This window comes from Cladosporium halotolerans (assembly GCF_011745625.1).
Source record: "Cladosporium halotolerans strain TM138-S3 chromosome Unknown Sca36, whole genome shotgun sequence".
NCBI lineage: Eukaryota > Fungi > Ascomycota > Dothideomycetes > Cladosporiales > Cladosporiaceae > Cladosporium > Cladosporium halotolerans.
The window spans coordinates 88,605-108,838 of NW_027191487.1; the positions used below are offsets into that span (position 1 = coordinate 88,605).

Below are 20,234 nucleotides of genomic sequence, written 5' to 3' on the forward strand. Positions count from 1 at the left end.
GCCCATCTCATGATCTAATCATCCAACCAAACAACCTACTCGTCAACTCCGCAACACCTTCGCTAAAACCATCCCCTTCCAACCCTCACAAAAACTTCTCAACCTCCCCCCTCTCATACCCAAGCACATGCACAACATCCAACAAACTCTCGCCATTCAACCTCGCCGGCGCCGCCAACTGCACCTTCGGCTTCGCATTGAACGCCACCCCCAACCCCGCCGCCCCCATCATAAGCAAATCATTACTCCCATCGCCGACCGCCACACACCTCTCGGCCGGAATCCCATTCTCCCCCGCCAACCTCAGCAACAACTCCCTCTTCTTCTCCGCGTGAATGATCGGCATCCCCTCCACCAACTCCCCCGTCAACACCCCCCTCCCCTCGTCCGCAACAAGGTGATTAGCAAACGCATAGTCCAGCCCCAGCGTCTCCTTGACCCACACAGCAAGCGGCGTGAACCCGCCGCTCAGCACCGCCGTCTTCCACCCCAGGCCCCTGAGCACCTTCACCAGCTCCGCCGCCCCCGGCGTGAAAGAGATAACGCCCTTCTTGAGATCCTCCCAGACGCCGACGGGCACGCCGCGCAGCAGGCCGACGCGCGCGCGCAAGCTGGCTTCGAAATCCGCGTACGGCGCCTCGCCGCGCATCGCCGCCTCGGTGATGGCCGCGACCTGGTCGTAGCAGCCGACGGCGCGCGCCAGCTCGTCGATGACCTCCTGCTGGATGAGGGTGGAGTCCATGTCGAAGACGGCGAGGCCCGGCTGGGAGTGCGAGCGGTAGAGTTCGAGGGGCTGCAAGACGAGGTTCCAGGAGTTCTGGGCCTGTAGGGCGGCGAGAGCGGGGGAATGAGTGGCTGCTGTGCATTCTGGGAGGGAGGGAGAGGGGCCGGTGGTGGGGAGGGTGAGTTCGAGGACGCGGGCGGTGGTGGCGGAGGCGTCGAGGTAGCGGGTGGTTGTGGCTGTTGTTGGGGTGAGAGTGGGGAAGAGGGGTTGCAGGGCCGTGGTGAGGTTGCTGGTGATTGACTGCAGGGGGTCATCGTTTTGGATTTGGAGGGCGGTTTTGCAGAAGATTAGGGCGACAAGGCCGGTTTGAGGGGTGGTGGTCGATGCCATTGTTGGTGGCGTTGAGGGCCAGTCCGGTTGGGGCTTGTGATTCCTGAGGGCTAGCCTATAGATCTAGATTTTTTGTGACCGAGCACGACTTTAGATCCCAGTATGAACGTTGTTGCTTGTCAATCTCAAACTCGCTCAACTGGTGAGGTTGCTCATAACTTGAGATTCATCTTTTCCCCAAAACTCCGAAAATTTCCCGAAGTCGGAAGTTCACTGACCGTACACATGTCGTTTACATGTAATCAGGCACATTTTCAACGATAGTTTTGAACAGACGAGCAGTTCTAGAGGAGCGCAGTAAACGAGAAAGTCAAATCTCAAATTTGATTCGCCTCATAGTCAACACTGAAATTAACTTCCCCCCCGCTCCGCCCAAACCCCCCTCGCGCCCTCCCCCAACACAACCAGTTCTCCCAACCCCCTAACAAAAACCCCATCGAGCTTCAAAAGCGCCAAATTCAACAAATCGCAACTGCGGCTCTTAACCCTCAGCGCTGCGCGCCAGTTCTCTAGCAGATCCAGACACTCGCGGGCGTGCTGGAATTTGTCCGGCGAGGAAAGCGTGGTGGGGGCGGAGACGAAGAGGTGCAGGAGGAAAGAGGAGGCGAGGGTGAAGTTTGTGCGGGAATCTGTTGGCGTCGTTAGTAATCAGATGGTGATTTCTTGTTTCTATAGTTGAAGGACGACGGGAGAACTTACAACTCGCCCAAAAGGCCTCCAACTCCCTCGCGCTCAGCCCGTCCACGAACTCCAGCACCTCGCGCCCAACAGCCAGGGCGCCAGCGCGCAGGGCCTGCACGGCCGTGGCCCCGTTGGCGTCTTCGACGCGCGGACGGAGCATGGCGCGGAAGAGCTCGATTTTCGCCGTGATGAACGCCAAGTGCAGACTCCCATTCCCGTCGAGCTGGTGCAGAGCAGAGTGCAGCGGAGGTTTGAGCGGGCGGGCAGAGTTTTCAGGGCTGGCGGGGAGGGACGGGGAGAGAGGGAGTTTGAGGCCGGGGGGCAGGTGGGCGTGCCATTCTGTGAGGCGGATGCGGAGGGGTTTGGCGACGTCGATGGTAGCCTCGAGGGAGTGTTGGAGCTGACGCGTGGCGCGGAGGGAGAAGAGGTCTGAGAGGATCTCGGAGACGATGAGGGTTAGTGAGCAGAGGTGGAGGAAGTGCGCGGTGCCGGAAAGGTTGTCGGAAACGAGGGCGCGGTCGGCTTCTTCGAAGTCGTAGTCGGTCAGTGGGGAGACGTCCCAGTCGTCGGGGCTGATGTGGCTACTGCGGCCAGAGTTCAGGGCAAGCCATTTGTCTTGAACAAAGGTTGCCCATGCGAGGCGGCGGCGGAGCTGCACTTCCCAGATCGGAAGGGGCCATTTGGACGGGTCACGGTTGATGCCGAGTGTCTGCGCGATTGCGACTGCGGAAGTCATCATGATCCACTTAAAAGGGGTGTCAGAAACGTGCTTGTTGGTGGGTCGCCGCTGAACTAGGAGAAGCATTGTTTGGAGAACAGCCAGAGAAGGCGTGTGCAATTCAGGTTGGCAGGCGAGCCAGGCGAGGCGGAATAGGGCATCAGCAGAAGGTGGCGTGTAAACATCGACGCACAGTCGTTCATCCCAGGCGCAGAATGGCAGAGCGTGTCCGTAGATGGCTGCGAGTATGCAGGTAGGTACACTGCTGGGTTCGCAGATGCCATTCTCATCCAACTGCCAATGGCTTCGACTTAGTACAGGAAAGTAGGGTTGTACGAATTTGTAGAAAAGCACGATCAATCGTTTGCCGACGTCGTTGCCGACCATGTCCTCGACTTCTCGACGATACTGCTCTAAGACTTCCCATCGTTCGGGAGGCTGCGCTTTGGACGTCATGGCATTGTGCTGGATGGCGAAATACGTGGGCAAATCCCCTTGAGCGTTGTCAAGACCACACATTTGGCGCACTCGGATGCGTTGGAAAGAAGCTTCATTGTGTCGGTCGAAATGATACCGCGACAACAGGTATGGGTCAGACTCGCCGCTCAAGCCTACCATCTGTGCATTGGAGGAAGCTTGGTGATCCAGTGATGCCTCACCAGTAGTGCTCTCAAATGGCAGCTGCAGATGCAAGGGAAGCGTAACCGACTGCTGAGAAGGCGTCGTATCGAACGAACTTTGTGCTTTTGGTATAGGTGCAGGCATGTTCTCTAGAGCGGGATCTGTCGTGCTGTTGGACATGTGATTGAATGGTTCAAACTGCATGGACGGTTCTCGATACAGTGCTGGATCGTATGCGGCAAAGTCAACCGGCGGAGGTATGCTCATTTGTGGCATTGGGTATGGGGGTGGCATGTTCCCTTCCCAGCCCATGAGCTCCGGCTGCATGTCCAGTCCATCCGCCACTATGGGACCATTCGCGAACGGGTGGTTGTCCTGCGGTTTCGCGTCGTGACCTCCATTCTGCTTTTGTCGCTGAGTCTCGGGACTGGTATCGTTTGGTCGTCGTCGCTTGGCGGGCGACTCCACAAAAGTGCATTCCTTGTTGTACCTCGAGCACAACTCGCAAGGCGGCTGGTTGTCCAGGTGGCAGGCGGCCTTCTTGTAGCGACAGAAATCGCAAGGTCGCTTGTTCCGCGACTTGTACGCTCTCGCCCGATCGGTGTCGGGCTGCGGTCGGGCGTGCTGGGCGGGCGGCACAGGGATCGGCGTTGGCGCGTTCGGCAGGGTGGGAGGGATGTGATAGGGAGGGATGTGCTGGTGCTGCATGGGCGCGGAGCCGAAGGAGTGCATGTTGGGTATGTGAGGATTCTCCATGCTGGCGACGGCGATCGGCTGAGGTCTTGCGCGAACTGCAGGCCGACGTCGCGGGCCGGGAGGTTTTGGGTAGGTAGAGAGATAGAGGTGGTAGCCGAGTGCCGGGGTGTGTGGTCGGGCGTGTCAGCACCTGAGCACCTGAAGCTCCTCACGGGTGGTAAGCTGTTACGTGACGCGATCCTCCTGTCTCTCATCTATCGCAACCCCACTGCCATCGGATGCGGCTACCATTCTCGATCCTTGCGACGCGGGGAAAAAGCTGCCGAAGGAGGCCGAGTACGGGGTTTTGCCGGAGGATGGAGGGAATCGGGGAGGAGAGGGGAGGGTGTTGCTGATCGCAGGGGAGTGTTGCCTGGCGGACTCAGGCGGGCGATTGATGACTGAGGCTCGAGAACAGCGAGACACACGGCGTGCAGCTGATCTGATGCGATGTGATGGCGGGTGAGGGCCAATGCCGCCAATGGCTTATCGCGTATCGCCCGCACGACTCGCGTTGTTGTTTCTCCGCCCTCGCGCCCACGTGTCTGTGCCGCCAGGCTGGGCGTAGGTAAGTACTGGGGTGGAGACAAGACGGCGAAAGCAAAAGCCGAGGCCAATTCCCGCTTTTGCCTGAATGAAGACGAGATAATCTCGCATCTCGTCTTTGATACCACTCGGGAACACGAGCCAATCGTCGGACATGTGATTCTCTCTTATCGATAACCTTAGATGCCTGCACTTCCAGGGTTTGGTGAAGTAGTTCCGGCCAGCGAGTTTGCCGCGGCCAGACACCGGCGGACATGTTGGCCGATGGTTGACTTGAATAGCATCAGTTACACCTACTTCACTCCTAAGCTGATATTCTGATAGTTCTTATCGCCTCGAGGATCCACCCAAGTTAGGCTTCTCAATCACAGCACAGCTTTCCATCACAGTAGCACTCCCCGACTCACGCTTCGCCCCAACAGGCCTCGAATATTAGACCTTCAACATCAGACGGTCGTCACCAAGAACTTCAAACAACCTGACAAAAGCCTGTCGACTCTGGCTACGCACGACTCATAGCGATAAAATCCTCACGGCTGATCCGAACAATGACTTCCAACAACCCCCAAATCCGCATCCTCCTCGTAAACCCCAACTCCACCCCCTCCATGACAGCCACCTGCATCAACCAAATCACCCCCACCCTCCCACCCGACGTCGCTCTCCACCCCTTCACAGCCCCCCACCCCTCCCCAACAGCAATCGAATCGCAAACCGACGCCGTCCTCTCCTCCGCCGCCTCCTTCCGCGCCCTCCTGCCCCTCCTCCAAACCCACCAAGAAGCCAACCAGCCCATCTCCGCGATCCTCGTCGCCTGCTACTCCGACCACCCGCTCATCCGCATGCTGCGGGAGGAATTCTCCCTGCCCTGCGTCGGCATAATGGAAGCGTCGCTCTTCTACGCCCGCACCCTCGGCGTTCGAATCGGAATCGTAGCAACGTCAGGCCGCTCGGCGATCGCGCACTGGGACTCCGTGAGACGATACGGGTTTGGAGACTCCTGCGCTGGAATCCGCGCCGTCGAGCTGGGAGTGCTAGAGCTGGAATCGCTGCCTAGGGCGGACGTGCTAGCGCGGATGGGAGGGGTGGCGCGGAAGTTGGTAGAGGAGGACGGGGCGGATGTGTTGACTTTGGGGTGCGCGGGGATGGCGGATATGAAGGAGGCGGTTGAGGTGGCGGTGGAGGGGATGGGCGTGCAGGTTGTTGATGGGGTGGTGGCGGGGGTGCAGCATTTGGTTGGCGTCGTGAGGATGGGAGGGCGGACGGCGAAGAGGGGGGTTTGGAGGAGTAGTCGGGTGGCGAGGGAGAGGAGGGGGCAGGACTATGTTTGAGTGTGATTGGGTGCTCGCGATTCTCTTCTATCTGTCGATCTTTTTGTTAACGGAAAGATCACAAAATTGTACATTTTGAGATTTCTTGAGATGTTCTTTATATGCGACTGGCTTGAGTGTTCCCTGAGGAAAAGGATCTAAGCGCTCCAGTCTAAATGGTTTTGCATACAGTATGCTGAAACCAGGTCGGACGCGGCGCCAACAAACGACCGACTTCCCGAAACGAGCGGAAGGATTCACCAACTCCGTTCTCGGAACGCCGATAAGCAGGGACTATAAAGCAGCGGAAGCACAGCACAGAAGATCTGAGTTTCTTGGACATTGGTCGAATCGGCATGAAACCCCACAAAGCACCAACCAATACCACCACTCTGCTCACCCTCCTACATCTTATTTGACAAGCCGCCATACCCGACGTACCTAAACAGCAACTCATCATATCAAGAGCAAAATGACCACTCAAGCACACACTTCAACCCCAAACATCACCCTCTACACCAGTCAAACTCCCAACGGCATCAAAATCAGCATCACTCTCGCAGAACTCAGCCTCCTCTACACGGTCCGCAAAATAGACACCTCGACCAACGAGCAGAAATCGCCCTGGTTCACCGCCATCAACCCCAACGGCCGCATCCCAGCCCTGACCGACACGCACTCCGACGGCGAGACGATCCGCGTCTTCGAAAGCGGCAGCATCATGCAGTACCTCGTCGACAAGTACGACACGGAGCACAGGATCAGCTATCCCCGCGGCAGCAGGGAGGCCATAGAAACGACGGTCCGGCTGCCCTGCATCTCCTACAAATTTCAGTAGATATTTTACTAACGACAGCTATCTTCGTAACCAACAGAACTGGCTCTTCTTCCAAAACGCCGGCGTAGGCCCCATGCAAGGACAAGCGAACCACTTCACACGCTACGCGGGCGAAGACCTCCCGTACGCCAAGCAGCGGTACCAAGACGAAGTGCGCCGCTTGTACTCCGTGCTCGAGATGCACTTATCGGTGACTGGAAACCCCTACCTGGTTGGCGAGAAGTGCACGATTGCGGACATCGCGCATTGGGGCTGGGTGACGCTGAGTCGTTGGGCGGGCGTGGAGCTAAGCGAATTCCCGACGCTGAAGGCGTGGGAGGAGAGGATGTTTGAGAGGCCTGGCGTGCAGGAGGGCAGGCAGGTGCCGGGTGGAGGGCATCAAAGGGAGTTGTTGCAGGATGCGGAGAAGGTGAAGCAGTTTGAGGAGAGGGGGAGGGATTTTTATCGGAAGCAGGCTGAGGAGGGCTTGATGACGAAGCAGGGTGTTTAGATATGTTTGTCTATCATGGCTTTCAATAAACGCAGGCGTCCTACTTACTGCTGCGCACCGTCTCTGATCTTTTGCAAGATCACATCAGCACCGAGACCCAACAATCTCTCCGCAAGCTCATGCCCAAGTCTCTCCGCCTCCTCCCTTATCTTAACCGGCACCCTCTCATCCGCCTCGACCATCTCCTTCCCATCCGGACTAACAACCGAAGCCCTCAACTCCAACACCTCCCCACTCCACGTCGTCTCCACGCCCACAGGCGCACTACACCCACCCTGCAGCGTCTTCAGCAAACTTCTCTCCGCCAAACACGCCAGCGTCGTAGGCTCATGAGCCAGCACGCCCAAGAACCCCACAATCCTCTCATCCCCCTTCCTGACCTCCAGCCCCAGCGCCCCCTGACCAGGAGCATACAACACGCCATCCTCCGCAGTCAAATACTGCGTGATTCTACCCCCAAGTCCAATCCTCTTCAGCCCCGCCGCAGCAAGGACAAGACAAGCGTACTCGCCGTCCTCAGCGTCCAACTTCCTCAGCCGCGTGTTTAAGTTCCCTCTCACATCAACGCACTTCAAGTGCGGGAAATGACGGAGCGTCTGCGCCTTGCGGCGAACAGAAGACGTACCGACCACGCAGCCTGCAGGCAAATCCTGGACGCGGGCGTAGGGAGAGTTGGCCTTCATGACGACGACGTCGCGCGGGTCTTCGCGCTCGCAGATGATGCCCAGCTGGCATGAGGGCGGGAGCACGGTTGGCATATCTATAACATAATCGATCTAGTCAGTGTATTCGCCCAAAGACAGTACGTTTTTCTCTGCGTGCCGGTGACTCATCGCTCCTAACGAACCTTTCAAACAATGCACGACGACGTCTAACTTCCCGTCCATTAACAGGCTTTCCAGTTCTTCGGTCCAGATGCTCTTGGAGTCGAAAGCCGAGAAAGACTTAACCTGGTTCTCGTCGGCCATGGTGCTGATAACGTGGGATTCATATTCGGTGTTCGGGTGGAAGGTTTTGAGCTGGGCGATGATGGAGTCGACTTGAGCGATGGCGAGCTGGGATTTGCGCGTGCCGATGTTGATTTTTGCGGGAGGGTTTGGAAGCTTGGAAGAAGTCATTGTGGCGGTTTGCGGGCAGTGAGTGGATTTTGAGTTATTGGAGGGAACGTTGATAGATTGAAGGCTTGACTCGTGGTGGCCCGGCGCGGTCTAGCCTGAAATATTCATGTGAAGGCACACAATTCCGAGGAAATGCTATGTGACCGTTCTTGATTCCCTGGCGAAGTTATAGTTCGTATAATATGATGGATGACCGGGGTTATAAAGTCCGCTAGAAGGATTCCAGCAATGGGTTGGTTCGTGCACCCAAACTCTCGAATTGCAGCATCGTATGATTTTTGATAAACCACGTTTCAGAGATCTAGATGTGTGGGATGCCTAATTTAAGCAAAGACTGACGACTCGATCGGGAATACAGATGTTGGCATCATTCGCTTCGCTATGCGTAAAACCAACGCTCAACTAACACCCAACTCTTCCTGCAAAATAATCCGAATCAAACGCTCTATATCCCAACTCCTCGCCTGTTCCGCTAAAGCACCAAGAATAATTATACGCTATACAAATGCACACTTCCCCAGAAAACATGTATCAAAACGCGTCAATCGCTATGCAACCTCAAACTCTACCAGGCGTCCACTCCTGCCCGGGATAACTGACACCTCTCATGATCTCCGCCTCGCTAACACCAGTATCGTCTCTCCTACCCGAATAGCTCGAAGCCGTGCGCTGGTGCTGCACAACGGGTCGGCCCTGAGAGTCCCGGCTGGTCTGCCGCTGGTGGCCGTAGTATCGCTGCTGCGGTGGGTAGTGCTGTTGCGGTCCGTACGTGTAGCCTTGTTCTTGCGGTGCGTAGTATGTTGGGTGGGCGGCTTGCTCAAAACCGTACGAGGAGGAGCGTTGTTGTGTGTTGAAATTCGGTCTTTGCGCTTGCGGCGGCGGGACGAAGTGGTAGGGGGTCATGTGGCTATACTGATCGTGGTAGTGCTGTTGTGACGAAGAGCGTACAGCTCCGCGTGCGGCGGCCGGTGGGCCCGTGTAATACTGCTGAGGTGACCGGGCCGGCTGTTGCATTTCCCAGGAGGACGCGTCGTGGTTCCTGTACGAGCTATCTTGCCCTTGCGGTAGGCTGATGGACCAAGGCGTTTGCTGACCTTGGTGGTCCCGAGCGGGCGAGCGGGAGATTTGCTGGTCGATCGAGCCAGTATATTGTTGCTGAGGCATTCTTTGGGTCTGGATGGGGGAGGCAGGAGGCGATACTCGCTGAGTCCTGGGCGGCTGCTGCCAATACTGAGGTTGGCCGTCTTGCTGTCCTGGTGACTGCGACATATTACCCAGCGGCTGAACGCCGACCGGTGACCTCAACACCGATGTTTGCGAGTAGCCAGAAGACTGTCGTGTGCTCAGATTAGGTCGGGCGGGTCCGGTCTGGCCATTATGGAGCAGTGGCTCCTGTGCAATTGGTCTTTGGGTCTGTTCCACTTGTCCATAACGAGGCAAATCACGAGTAGTGTCCGGCTCTTCGGAAGAAGGCAATACAGGACTGCTCACCTCCGGAATGTCGGGAACCGTGTCACGACGCCTGTGGTTTTCACTGTGCAACCTTCTAACCTGAGGTCTAGCCTGTCCCTGCATAGGCGATGCCGGCTGACTGGAAGGCAGCGGATACGCGGCCGGTGACTGACCCTGCGGACTCGAGTAGTACTCGACAGGCTGGTTCTGGTAACCCGACTGATTACCCACCAAGCTATGTGTCCTCGAGCTTGAAGCAGAAGCTGGACACTGCTGTTGCAGCCCGACCGGCGGGCCCTGCTGGTAGTATCCAGAAGGCTGCTGCTGATTGTATGCTCCAGGTGGCATTTGCTGTTGATGGGGCGAGCTCACCGTCACAGGATCCGCATAGACAGGCTGCTGCCAGTGCTGCGGTGGGATATGTTGGCCCGCCTGCTGCCTCATCATAGCTTCGTAAGCCGCGTAGTTCCCGGGCCTCGGCGGAGCTGTGTAATATGGCTGGGGTTGTGATGGTTGTCGCGGCGGAGGAGCGGCCTTCGTCAGCTTCCTAGGCGCAGCATTCCCAGTTGACTGTGGTTGGGCCTCCACCTCTGGTGTTACCTCCAAGGCCTTGCTGGCTCGATCACCAGCCCGATCACTCTTAGCGCTACTGGATCGACGGAACAGCGATCCAAGACGAGAAAGGCGCTTATTCTTCGGCTCGACAGCAGATGAAGGAGCATGCTGCGGCTTCTTGAGTGTCTTCGACTTCGCCAGCGTACCTTCGTTGCCATTAGTCGCAGCAATCTTCGCCATGCTGCCTCGAGAAGAGGGGCGGCTTGCTGTCATGGAATGCGTTGACGCGCGCCTGAAAGTGTCCATGATGCCGCTCTTGCGGCGCGATTGTTTCTGCGGCTGCTCCTGCTGCTCTGATCTCACGATGTCATCGGAGAACTCGGATACCTGCGGGTCGACAAGCCCATTGAAGTTCTCGTCGACTCTGCTGGGTGAAGGGATCATACTTGGCCCCGGCGCAGGGAGTAGATCAGGTCCGCGGAAGAAAGAAGAGCGTCGCGAGGACGGCTCGACTAGGGCAGCGGGCTGACCAGGCCCACGGAAGAAACCAGAGGATTGCCGCGAAGACGTGTCTCCAGGAAAGGGCTCTTCGTCGCCAGGCTGCGGAGAGCGGAGTCTATCGTACTCCTTGGGTGGAAGTCCAATGGACGGCGTGCGCGATGGCGGTTCAGAGGGAATTCGCTGCTCTTGAGGGCCTTCCATCATGCCTGGCACCGAGTAGCCAGCAAAGTCGCCCGGCGTGGAGAACCTCTTCTGCTGTTGCTGAGGCATCCCCATCGCCTCTTGCCCTGGCGTTTCCGAAGTCAGACGCATATACGACATTGGCCTCTGATCCATCGCCTGTCCAGACCCGTACGTGCGGTTCATGAACTGGTTCCCTTGCACAGCACCCGCAAGATCAAGCGGTCCTTCCTGCCCCGGCAAAGGTGAGACACTACGTCGTCCGTCATCAGCGACATCCGCACCCGCAGGGAAGCCAACAACAGACCTCCACTTCTCCTCAGATGCCAAGACATTGTCCAGACTACGCGGGTCGCCCAGGCTCGAAATCGAAGAACGTCGGCTCGCGGTCGCTTGGACAGGTGGAGCAGAAGCCGCGACAGTGCTCAGCAAATCCCACTTCGCGGGCGTGGGAGGGCGCGAGATCTTGGGCTTGTCGTCGTCCACAGTGCTTTCCGGCCTGGCTCCCAAGGGCGGCTTCGCTGCCATCGTGCCATCGTCCGCAAGACTGAGCCTGCGAGGCGTGGCCACCGGAGTAAATTGGCGACGTCGTTGCTGGCTGGGCAGCTCGTCCAGGGCACTAAACTTCCTCTCGGGTTGCGGGCGGGTAGCAGCGGCCGAAGAGGGAGCAGCGAAAGAGGCGCTACGAGTCTGCACAGGTCTCGGCAAAGGCGCGGTATCCTCTTGGGACATTACTGGCGTCGGAGAGATAGTCGCCTCCCGTTCCGCGAGGTCATCTTTCGCTCCATCCCCCGAGACCGAAGGTGCAGGCTCAACCTCCTTCTCCTCAATCTGAGCAGAAGCCACAGGCACACCAGCAGCCCCCACACCACGATTCTTCCGACCCTCCCCTCCATCATCCCCCTCCCCCTCCTTCCCCCTAACCTCAACCACAACCTCCGGAACAACAACGCCACCAATCCAGCTCCCCTTCCTCGCGCCCCCACCTTCACTCTCACTCCCGCTCCTGACCGGCGATTCCAAGACCGACGGACTAGGCAGGACGCCGAGCCGATCCCCCTCGACCCTCCACCGCGCGTCGCCGACGTCAGCGTCCTCGTCCTCCCACGCCTCGCGCCTCCTCTCGCCGTCCTGCTGGAGAGGCGAAGCGAGACCAGCCGCGAAAGGCTCGGGCATGGAGCCGAGGTCCATTTGTGCGTGAGCGTGCGTAGGAGCAGGACCAGGAGGAGGGGCAGGGTCAGCAGCGGTGACAGGAGCGAGGTCGAGCGTGCTGTCGTCTTTGGGCATCAAGCCGCTGGCGGCGCGCGAGACCGGGCGCGAGGGCGCGGGGCTCTTGCTTTTGCTCGTGCTCTTGCCGGATCTTGAACGCGAGCGACTGACGCCGTCGCGAAGGCGGTCGAAGACAGAGCGAGGGCGTTCGATGGCTGCGCCGGCGGCAGCGGCGCGGTCGGAGCTCATGACTTCGTCGTGCTTTAACTCTGAATGAGGTGCCGTTGTAGGGGCAGGTGCAGGCAGGGCGTCTGGGTTTTCCATCTTGTTGTTGTTTTCGGCGGGCAGGGCAGAGACAGAAAGCGGAGAAGGGGCAGGAGCGGTGGTAGGAGCGGTGTTGGGGGCGAGAGAGGACGAAGAAGGAGCAGGAGCCTAGAGAGAAAACTTACATGAGCTTGCGTCCTGGTGAAAAACGGTGATGACATGACAGTGAAAAGTGAAGTGAGGAGAGGTAGAAGTGTTGAAGAGACGTGATATCGTAAATCGGTCGAAGCAGCCCTCAGAAAGAAGAAGAACGTAAAGAAGACATTCCAGGCCTGTGCGTGCTCTGAGCTAGTAAACACACGCCGTCACCCTCTCAACCAGAGGGGACAGCCAGAATAGACGCAAGGAGATTAGCAGCAAAGAAAGCAGAAAGCAGGAGCAAAAGGCGAATACGAAAGGGTATCGCCGCGCCACGCCACAACATGCCGTCCGTCGCTCAAGCAGCGTTTCAGCAGCTCGTCTCAATCCTAGACGCAGAAAGAGAGAGACTCAGCATGCCGTCGTAATCCACTTTTTGAGCGCGAAAAGGCCAAAGCGCAAGAAAAGCAAAAAAAAAACAAGAGATCAACGAAACAGAAAACGTAGCAAGAATGCAATCAGGGGTTAGAAAGAAAAGGGGGGTCACTCTACCTTCTCGCTCCTCCCAAACCGACTCTTCCCCTTCGCAAACAAGCCCTTCGCACCGGCTCCAGCACCCTTCAGGAAATCCTTGCCCTTCGCCTGCATCTTCTCGACATCCACATGCCCACCTCCTCCAGAGCCTCCACCAGAACTACTCTCCGGCATTCCCGTCCCGGCAGCACTAGAAGCCCCCAGACTCGCCGCGCTGCCCTTCCTCTCACCACCACCCGCACCACCGCCGCCGATCTTCAGAATACTCGGGCTATGCTTGTGCCCGTGGCCTCTGATCGTGCCCCCAAGCCCGAGGCCCGAGATCGTGCCGCCGATTCCACTGCTCTGAATGACGGCAGGCCCCTCATACTTCTGGTTCGCGGCGTCCGCGTACTCCGGGTTCGCAGCGAGCATGGTCGACAGCCAGCCATTGAGGCCGGTGTTCATATTGGCGAAGCGGCCGCGGGTGTGCTCGTAAGCTGCGATGCGGTCCGGGACGGATTTGATGGCGGCGAGGTCGCGGAATGGAGGGATGCGGTCTTTGTCTTTGTCTTTTTGAGAGGTGGTGGAAGGGTTAGGTTTGGTGGTGGCTGCGGTGTAGGAGGAGGGGATGGTGGGTGAGTCTTCTTTCAGGTCGGACGGGGGAGGGGGAGGAGCGAGGTTGGTGGGTGCGGTGTCGTCTTCGGTGATGGGAGTCGGGGCGACGTGGTCGAGACTGCGGGTGGGGTCTTCTGCGATGGGGCTAGACAGCTCGTGCAGGGTGTCGCTCTGGTTTCCGGTGGCCAGTGCAGTCGTGCCGACAGGCAAAGAAGCACTGAGTCGCTTCTCAGCGTCTGCAGGCTCGCTCAGCAAGAAGCCCGGCTCGGACTGCTTGCCAGCCTCAGCAGTGGTAGGCTCTGAATCCGCCGCCTGCACTTCAGTGTTGACGACGTGCAAGCCTCCATTGGAATGGGGCCTTCCGAAGCTCTCCCTATTCTCATCGCCCTTCGTCTCTCCAACGACAGCCATGTGGCCGTACAAATCATCGTCAGCCGAGCGGTTCTCCCATGAAAAGCGTTGCCCGAGCAAGCCCGGCCTCGACTGCGACGGCAGCCCGCTCCGCGCGTCCGAGTTCTTCGTCTCCGCGGCCGGCAGAGCAGACTCGCCGCTAGCAACCCTGCGCTCGTTCGTCGGAGCATCGAGCGCATCTTGCGTCCTAGCAACATCGTCCAAAGCGCCTTCGCGCTTGAGCTCAGCCATCTTACCCGGGCTCAACGAGCGAACGATATCCTTCCGCAGGCGATCGCTCTCGAAATCGCCAGCGCCGGTGTCGCTGGACATAGTGGGCAGCACCGTGGGCCTTTCGCTTTCAAACTCGCGAGGGGTGGTGCGCGGTGAATTCTTGCCGAAGCTCAGAGGCGCAGGAGCATCCGGGTTGTAGCCGGAGAAATAGTTGCTGACAGGTCTTCCCTCGCTCGGTGGAGCAGCAGCCACGCCAAGCCCAGCAGGCTCAGGAGTGCCCTTGGAGAGTGGTGTGGGAGGAATAGAGTTCGCCACGCTATTCGTGGCCTCCGAAGGCGCGTCACTATGCTCGCGGTTCAACAGAGGCGGATTCATGTAGTCATCGATGTTGCCGGTCGGGCGGTGAGGCTGCATCTCAGGAATGTCGACCGGCGCAGGTTTGTCTTTCGAAGCGAAATCTTGCGTCTGGTGGCCATAGCCCATGTGGGACATGAGCGCGGTGCCCAGCGCCTCGCCGGCATCCTTCACAGCAGAGAGCGGATTGTCGTTCTCCCCGGACACTGCGCGATCATTGCTGGGAAGCTTCGTCTTCTTTGTTGTGGGTGTAAGATCAACCTCTTCGCCCGGGCTGGCAACCTGGTCTGCTTTCGGGGTAGGATTTGCTGTAGGCGTGATATCTCTGGAGGTTTGATCGCGACCTCTGAAGGTATCAGGAGCCAGCACCGATGGCACTTCACTCGCCGGGGTCGCCGTAGCACTGACCCACTCGCCCGGCAGATGCGGGCGGAAACTCTCCTGCCTCTCTGGCTCAGGCCTGATGGTCGACGAGGCTGCTGCTCCATCCTGGTCAGCGTTATCGTACGACGGGAACATACTGGTCTCCGCGGGCGATTCCTGTGAAAGCATCGAGCCTCCAGTCGTTCTTTTCACGATACCAGGCGATGGGTCCTCCTCGCCTGCGAAGTTGCTCCACGACGACTTCGATGAAGCAGCGCTATTCCTCCGAGAGTCCTCATCGATCTGGTGAAACTGGTCAACGATATTGCGGACCCTGCTGCGACTGTTACCCGCAGGACTGTTCCTTCCGCTGCCTGATGCAGCTGGATGGGGGAAAGGTCGTGCAAAGCCAGTTGGCGAAAGTGCCGTGGGCGAGAGTGCGGTAGGCGACATGGTTCTAGGCGACGCCGGACCGACCGGATGAGTGTCGAGGAACAATTGTCGCTCGTTCGCAGCTGCCTCGGCCACAGCAGACCTCTCCTCGGGTGAGTTGCTGACTTCCTTGGCGAGGTCGGACTCACGAAGGCTGTAATTTGTGCCGCTTCTACCTCTGCCAGTAGTCGGCAGAGGCTTCACAACTTCCGAAGCATCGCCGTTGGCAATCGTCGGGTCAGGCGTCTCTGAGGGAGTCTCGACAGGCTCAAGTGTAGCAGAGGGCGCTTCGGGTGCATCAGGTGAAACGTCAGGAGGCTCGGCAGTAGTGACCGTCTCCGCAGCCATAGGTCCACTGAACCGTCGTGTGTCCACGTCTGCGATACCTGGTGTGCGGGCGGGCGAGTTGTTCGGTGAAGGTGTTTCCATGCTTCTCCTATACCCGGGAGTGAAGCCAGCAACCTCTGAACTGACATTGCGGCTGTGATTCGGCGTGGGCTTGCGAAGAATACTCGGTCTTGAAGTCACAGTCTGAGTCGTTGCGCCCGACATTGGCCTTGAGCGGGCGATTTCCAAAGGCTCCTCCTCTGCAATGGATGGGACAACAGCATCTCGTTCTTGCTGCCTTTGCTGCGCGGTTGCCGCCGACGGCACGCGAGACATGATCGGGCTTATTGAGCGTGTAGAGTTCGTGTCAGTCCTCGACACGACGGAGTGTGTGTTCTCGCGCGAGATGGGAGAATCCGGAGTCGAGCCATCACCTTGGCCGTCAAAAGCCTTGTGCACAACCGAGCGGAATCCTGATGATGGCTGGTGGGATAGACCACTAGGATCTTCTCCTGGCGCTCTCCCGAGTTGCTCTACCGGAGCGTTGGTCGTTCTTTCCGCCGCAATTTCTGCTGCCGGATCAGATGAGGCTTGACTTTGCGTACTGGGCATGGTAGGGGTGATATCGCGTGAGCCCGAGGCAAGAGCGGAAGCCGCGGCACTGGCAGCAGCAGTAGAGGCGGCAAGGCCTGTTGCACTCAACCGTTCCTCCTCATCTCTAGGCATGAAGCTCCCAGTCCCTGAAACATCGCTGACCGGAGGAAGTTGTGTGCTGTTATTCTGAACATGCATAGCACTTGGTTGCGACACAGTTGAGGGCTGAACGCCGGTCTGGATGGGATGCATGCCAAAGGCAGAGCCCCCAGTGATACTAGGCAGCTCAGGAGAGGTTGTGCTGTTCCCTGTCGGAGAGCCAGAGGGTAGGCTTTCCCGGCTTTTCTTGTGCGTGAGCGTGTTCTGAGCCGTGGAGGGTGACCCAATATCCTTCTGCACCGCATCCATGCTAGGCCGCCCAGACTCCGAAGACTGCCGTTCCTTTTCCTTCTCCTCTGCCATCCGCTTGTAGATGTCACTCGGCCGCACGAATGGCAGAGCCTTGTTTGTGCTAGGCGAAGTAGCGGCGGGAATGGGTCGAGCTTCAGCAGCGGGACTGTCAGAGCGAAGACTGCTATCTCTCGGTGGCCGCTCAGCGCTGCCTGGCGCCTGAGGGCTGCGCGGAGTGTTCAGCGGCTGCGGCACTTGGCCAGGATTGCTGAACTCTCGCATACGCCGACGAGCCTCGTCTGGAGAGTGCGGAGACTGGATGTCCTGCGCTATCCTGCCGCTGCCGCCGATAGGGCTCGTGTAATGTTCCTGCTGAGTGCCAGAGCTGAACTGCCTCCTCTCCGCGTCGACGCCACGGTCGAAACTAGGCTGCCGGTGGAGCTGTCCATATTGGCCCTGCTGTTGATGCGCGGAAGTCGGCTCGTCATGTCCTCCGTAGTCGTCGTAGTCGTCGTAGCTACCCCATTCATCGCCATCGTAATTGTTGGTCTTTGCCTGTGTCCATTTTTGCGTCCTGTTCCGGCCTGGTATCGTTTTGAACGAGATGGGCTGCTGGGGGTTTTGACCGGGTTGTGACATGGTCGAAATGCGGATGCGGTCTTGCTGATCGTGTCGCCTATCGTCGTCCCATCGTACAGGGCTCGACCGCCCAATTGGAGACAGGTGGTTTCGATCCAATGAGAGTAATTCGCCGCGACGCGAAGCAACGCCCTCGTGTATTGTATTAGTTAGTATTACAGTATTAGGATGGATAGCGAGTGGGCGTGTCGCAGAGGGAAGACAGCAAGGCCGGCGCCTGGCGCTGGGTGCAGGCGGGCGGGCGGTGACGCGCTGCGGTGCGGTGGTGTCGCTGCGAGGCACCGGATGATGTTCGCCGTCCAAGCTCTGGCAGGGATCAGGGAGGCGCGGGAGGGCAAGGCCGGTTCGGCTCAGCGAGAATAGATGGGCGGGCGCCAGTCACGGCGCCGATCGGGCTAGTTTGATGACGATGTCGCACCTGCAAACTCTGGGTGCTGCAGGGAAACGGGAGATTTTGTGCGCGGGATGGCAACGAGGGTTGGTGTCGGGCAGCTTCAGGTATCATCAGGCAAGTTTGGCCTCACAGGTCGCTTACGTAGGCGTCGCAGCTGAGCCACGTCGGCGGTCTGCCAGCGGCCTCCACGCAGCCATAAGGTGCCTTTAGGTTATGCAGCACGCAACGCAGGCCTTCCTTGCTCGCAACACACGCGCCGCGTCAACGTCGAAGCAGCGGGGACTAGCAGTGCAGTGCTGCCTCGTGCCGTGTACCGCCCACGCCGCCATCCGCCATCCCTGCGCTGAGTCCTTGGGCGCGAGCATTAAACCGCCGTCGCACCCGTGCCCTGTGCTACTACCACCCGACGACTGATCGGCGCCCACGTTTGCTGCCGTCGTGTCGTGCGTCCGTTGAAAGATAGCCGTGGTTGAGTCTACTTCATCTCAACGCCGCTATATGGATCGATGCCTATCGCAGGTGCTGAATGCAGTAGCGCTCGTGGCTAGGAAGTCTGAACATCATAGCTGAAGTCTGAATTCAGCTGCACGGAAAGGGAATACTGAACGATCTTGCAGGAGTTCGTCGATGCATGTCTGAAGACACTCGATCGTTCTCACTATCTTGCGTTAAATATGGGTTCACAGGTGCGATCATCATGTGAGGCTCGTACGACCACTTCGAACAAAGATGCTGCGTGTCACACCCAAATGGTGCGCTTCGTACCTTACAGGCACCAGTTACAGCACGTCAAATGTCAATGCTGTCGCAGATGAATGTACGGCCGAGCGTCGCGGCTCCAAACAATTCTCCAATCGTCCCCTGTTGATATTAAGGTAAGATTGCGCCACAGCCGCAGCGCGGACAGTTGAAGGGTTAGGGTTGCCCACGCATTCGCAACCGCGCTGACGACAGCCCGCGCCAGCCCAGCCCAGACTTCGGGAGACTTCATCTGCTTGCCCTGCGACCATTTCCACTCTACAGCACTTCCAACCCTCTCCGGACCACCAAAACCCACTACACGACCCCGCGACACCATTCCTGTCCGGACACCGCACCTTTACACCCACCGTCTCAACCCTCCGCACCCCGCCACACCCCACAAAGACCACCTGGCCGCTAGCCGCATCCCAATCCCAGACCCCAGCATCCACCCTTTTCCGGACACCAAGACACCAACACCCCACGAACGACCCTACCTCACCAACACCCCGCGCCTCGCGCGCCCATGTACCCCGCCATGGCCTCCTCGATCCAAGACCGCACCCCCGAGTTCCGCTCCGTGCTCGCGCAGGCGCAAAAGACGCTCGCGCGCCAGCGCAAAGGCGGGCCCCAAGCGCAACCGCTCGTGCAAAACGGCACCGCGACGCCTCCCACAAGAAAGCAGCGCTCCGAGTTCGCGCGCAACGCCGCCGCCATCGGCCGCGGCATCTCCGCGACAGTGGGCAAACTGCAGCGCCTGGGCGAGCTCGCGAAGCGCAAAACCCTCTTCGACGACCGGCCCGTCGAGATCGCCGAGCTCACCTACGTGATCAAGCAAGACCTCGCCGGGCTCAACCAGCAAATCGGCAACCTGCAGCAGATCCAGCGCGGCCAAACCGCCCCCGGCAGCAAAGTCGACCAAGAAGGCGAGCACAACAAGAACGTCGTCATGCTCCTGCAAGGCAAACTGGCCGACGTAGGCGTGAACTTCAAAGAAGTCCTCGAAGTGCGCACGAAGAACATCCAAGCCTCGCGCTCCCGCCAAGACAACTTCGTCTCCTCCGTCTCGCAGCAGTCCGGCCCGCAATCGCACCTCGCGCCCTCCGGCGACCGCTCCGACTCCCCCCTCTACCAACCGCCCTCGCGCAGCCGCACGCCCAACGCGCATGCCGCGCAGCAAAATGACGTCCTCTCCCTCGACCCCTCCAGCGCCTCGCCGCTCTACAACTCCAGCCCCGCCTCGCAGCAGCAGCTGCAGATAATGGAAGAAGGCGCCAACAGCAGCAACAGCTACATTCAGCAGCGCGGGGAGGCGATCGACGCGATCGAGCGGACGATCGCCGACCTGGGCGGCATCTTCGGGCAGCTGGCGCAGATGGTGTCCGAGCAGGCGGAGCAGATCCAGCGGATCGACGCCAACACGGACGACGTGGTGGACAACGTGGAGGGGGCGCAGCGCGAGCTGATGAAGTACTGGAACCGCGTGCAGGGCAACCGGTGGCTGGTGGCGAAGATGTTCGGCGTGCTGATGATTTGTGAGTTTTTCCGCTGTGTGTTCTTGAGGAGAAAGGACGGCGAGCTGACGGTGATGATACAGTCTTCCTTATCTGGGTGCTCGTTGCGGGCTAGAGGAAACCCGCTTTGCAGCCCTTGTCATGTTATACAACCCCTTCGTTCATCAATACCCAGCGAGCCCGGCGCTTCGTTCTACAGCCTTTATTACACCGATACACTTTTCTGTAATCTGTACAAAACTTATTCTTGGCCAAGAAAAA

The 20,234-nt window shown here is 58.8% G+C and overlaps 7 protein-coding genes across 7 annotated transcripts; 3 read left to right on the forward strand and 4 right to left on the reverse strand.

Moving 5' to 3' along the window:
* Nucleotides 1-85: 85 nt before the first annotated feature.
* WHR41_08037 (uncharacterized protein) lies at nt 86-1,114 on the reverse strand (the record flags this gene model as incomplete). The annotated part of the gene is made up of 1 exon (XM_069376641.1): nt 86-1,114. The coding sequence occupies one exon, from the start codon at nt 1,112-1,114 to the stop codon at nt 86-88; it is 1,029 nt and encodes a 342-aa protein (XP_069226484.1).
* Nucleotides 1,115-1,465: 351 nt separating this feature from the next.
* Nucleotides 1,466-3,866, reverse strand: WHR41_08038 (uncharacterized protein; the record flags this gene model as incomplete). Its single annotated transcript, XM_069376642.1, has 2 exons — nt 1,466-1,743; nt 1,814-3,866. The coding sequence occupies 2 exons, from the start codon at nt 3,864-3,866 to the stop codon at nt 1,466-1,468; spliced, it is 2,331 nt and encodes a 776-aa protein (XP_069226493.1).
* Nucleotides 3,867-4,963: 1,097 nt separating this feature from the next.
* Nucleotides 4,964-5,746, forward strand: WHR41_08039 (uncharacterized protein; the record flags this gene model as incomplete). The annotated part of the gene is made up of 1 exon (XM_069376643.1): nt 4,964-5,746. One exon carries the CDS (start codon nt 4,964-4,966, stop codon nt 5,744-5,746), a length of 783 nt encoding a protein of 260 aa, XP_069226492.1.
* Nucleotides 5,747-6,197: 451 nt separating this feature from the next.
* Nucleotides 6,198-7,100, forward strand: WHR41_08040 (uncharacterized protein; the record flags this gene model as incomplete). Its single annotated transcript, XM_069376644.1, has 2 exons — nt 6,198-6,527; nt 6,601-7,100. 2 exons carry the CDS (start codon nt 6,198-6,200, stop codon nt 7,051-7,053), a joined length of 783 nt encoding a protein of 260 aa, XP_069226430.1. The 3' UTR covers nt 7,054-7,100.
* WHR41_08041 (uncharacterized protein) lies at nt 7,030-8,326 on the reverse strand. Its single transcript, XM_069376645.1, has 2 exons — nt 7,901-8,326; nt 7,030-7,813 (listed from the first exon to the last, which is right to left on the reverse strand). Exons 1-2 carry the CDS (start codon nt 8,169-8,171, stop codon nt 7,098-7,100), a joined length of 987 nt encoding a protein of 328 aa, XP_069226431.1. The 5' UTR covers nt 8,172-8,326; the 3' UTR covers nt 7,030-7,097.
* A 4,244-nt stretch (nt 8,327-12,570) lies between these two features.
* Nucleotides 12,571-17,570, reverse strand: WHR41_08042 (uncharacterized protein). Its single transcript, XM_069376646.1, has 2 exons — nt 13,023-17,570; nt 12,571-12,859 (listed from the first exon to the last, which is right to left on the reverse strand). Exons 1-2 carry the CDS (start codon nt 17,322-17,324, stop codon nt 12,854-12,856), a joined length of 4,308 nt encoding a protein of 1,435 aa, XP_069226428.1. The 5' UTR covers nt 17,325-17,570; the 3' UTR covers nt 12,571-12,853.
* Nucleotides 17,571-18,709: 1,139 nt separating this feature from the next.
* On the forward strand, nt 18,710-20,234 carry WHR41_08043 (uncharacterized protein). Its single transcript, XM_069376647.1, has 2 exons — nt 18,710-19,994; nt 20,057-20,234. The coding sequence occupies exons 1-2, from the start codon at nt 18,986-18,988 to the stop codon at nt 20,086-20,088; spliced, it is 1,041 nt and encodes a 346-aa protein (XP_069226429.1). The 5' UTR covers nt 18,710-18,985; the 3' UTR covers nt 20,089-20,234.

What these genes read in the sequence shown, in the direction of transcription:
- WHR41_08043 (XM_069376647.1), top strand. Translation starts at nt 18,986, where the DNA reads ATGTACCCCGCCATGGCCTCCTCGATCCAAGACCGCACCCCCGAGTTC. An exon ending in GTTCGGCGTGCTGATGATTT is followed by an intron (nt 19,995 to 20,056) that starts GTGAGTTTTTCC and finishes GTGATGATACAG; the next exon opens with TCTTCCTTATCTGGGTGCTC.
- WHR41_08042 (XM_069376646.1), bottom strand. Translation starts at nt 17,324, where the DNA reads ATGTCACAACCCGGTCAAAACCCCCAGCAGCCCATCTCGTTCAAAACG.
- WHR41_08041 (XM_069376645.1), bottom strand. Translation starts at nt 8,171, where the DNA reads ATGACTTCTTCCAAGCTTCCAAACCCTCCCGCAAAAATCAACATCGGC. An exon ending in CGTCGTGCATTGTTTGAAAG is followed by an intron (nt 7,814 to 7,900) that starts GTTCGTTAGGAG and finishes ATTATGTTATAG; the next exon opens with ATATGCCAACCGTGCTCCCG.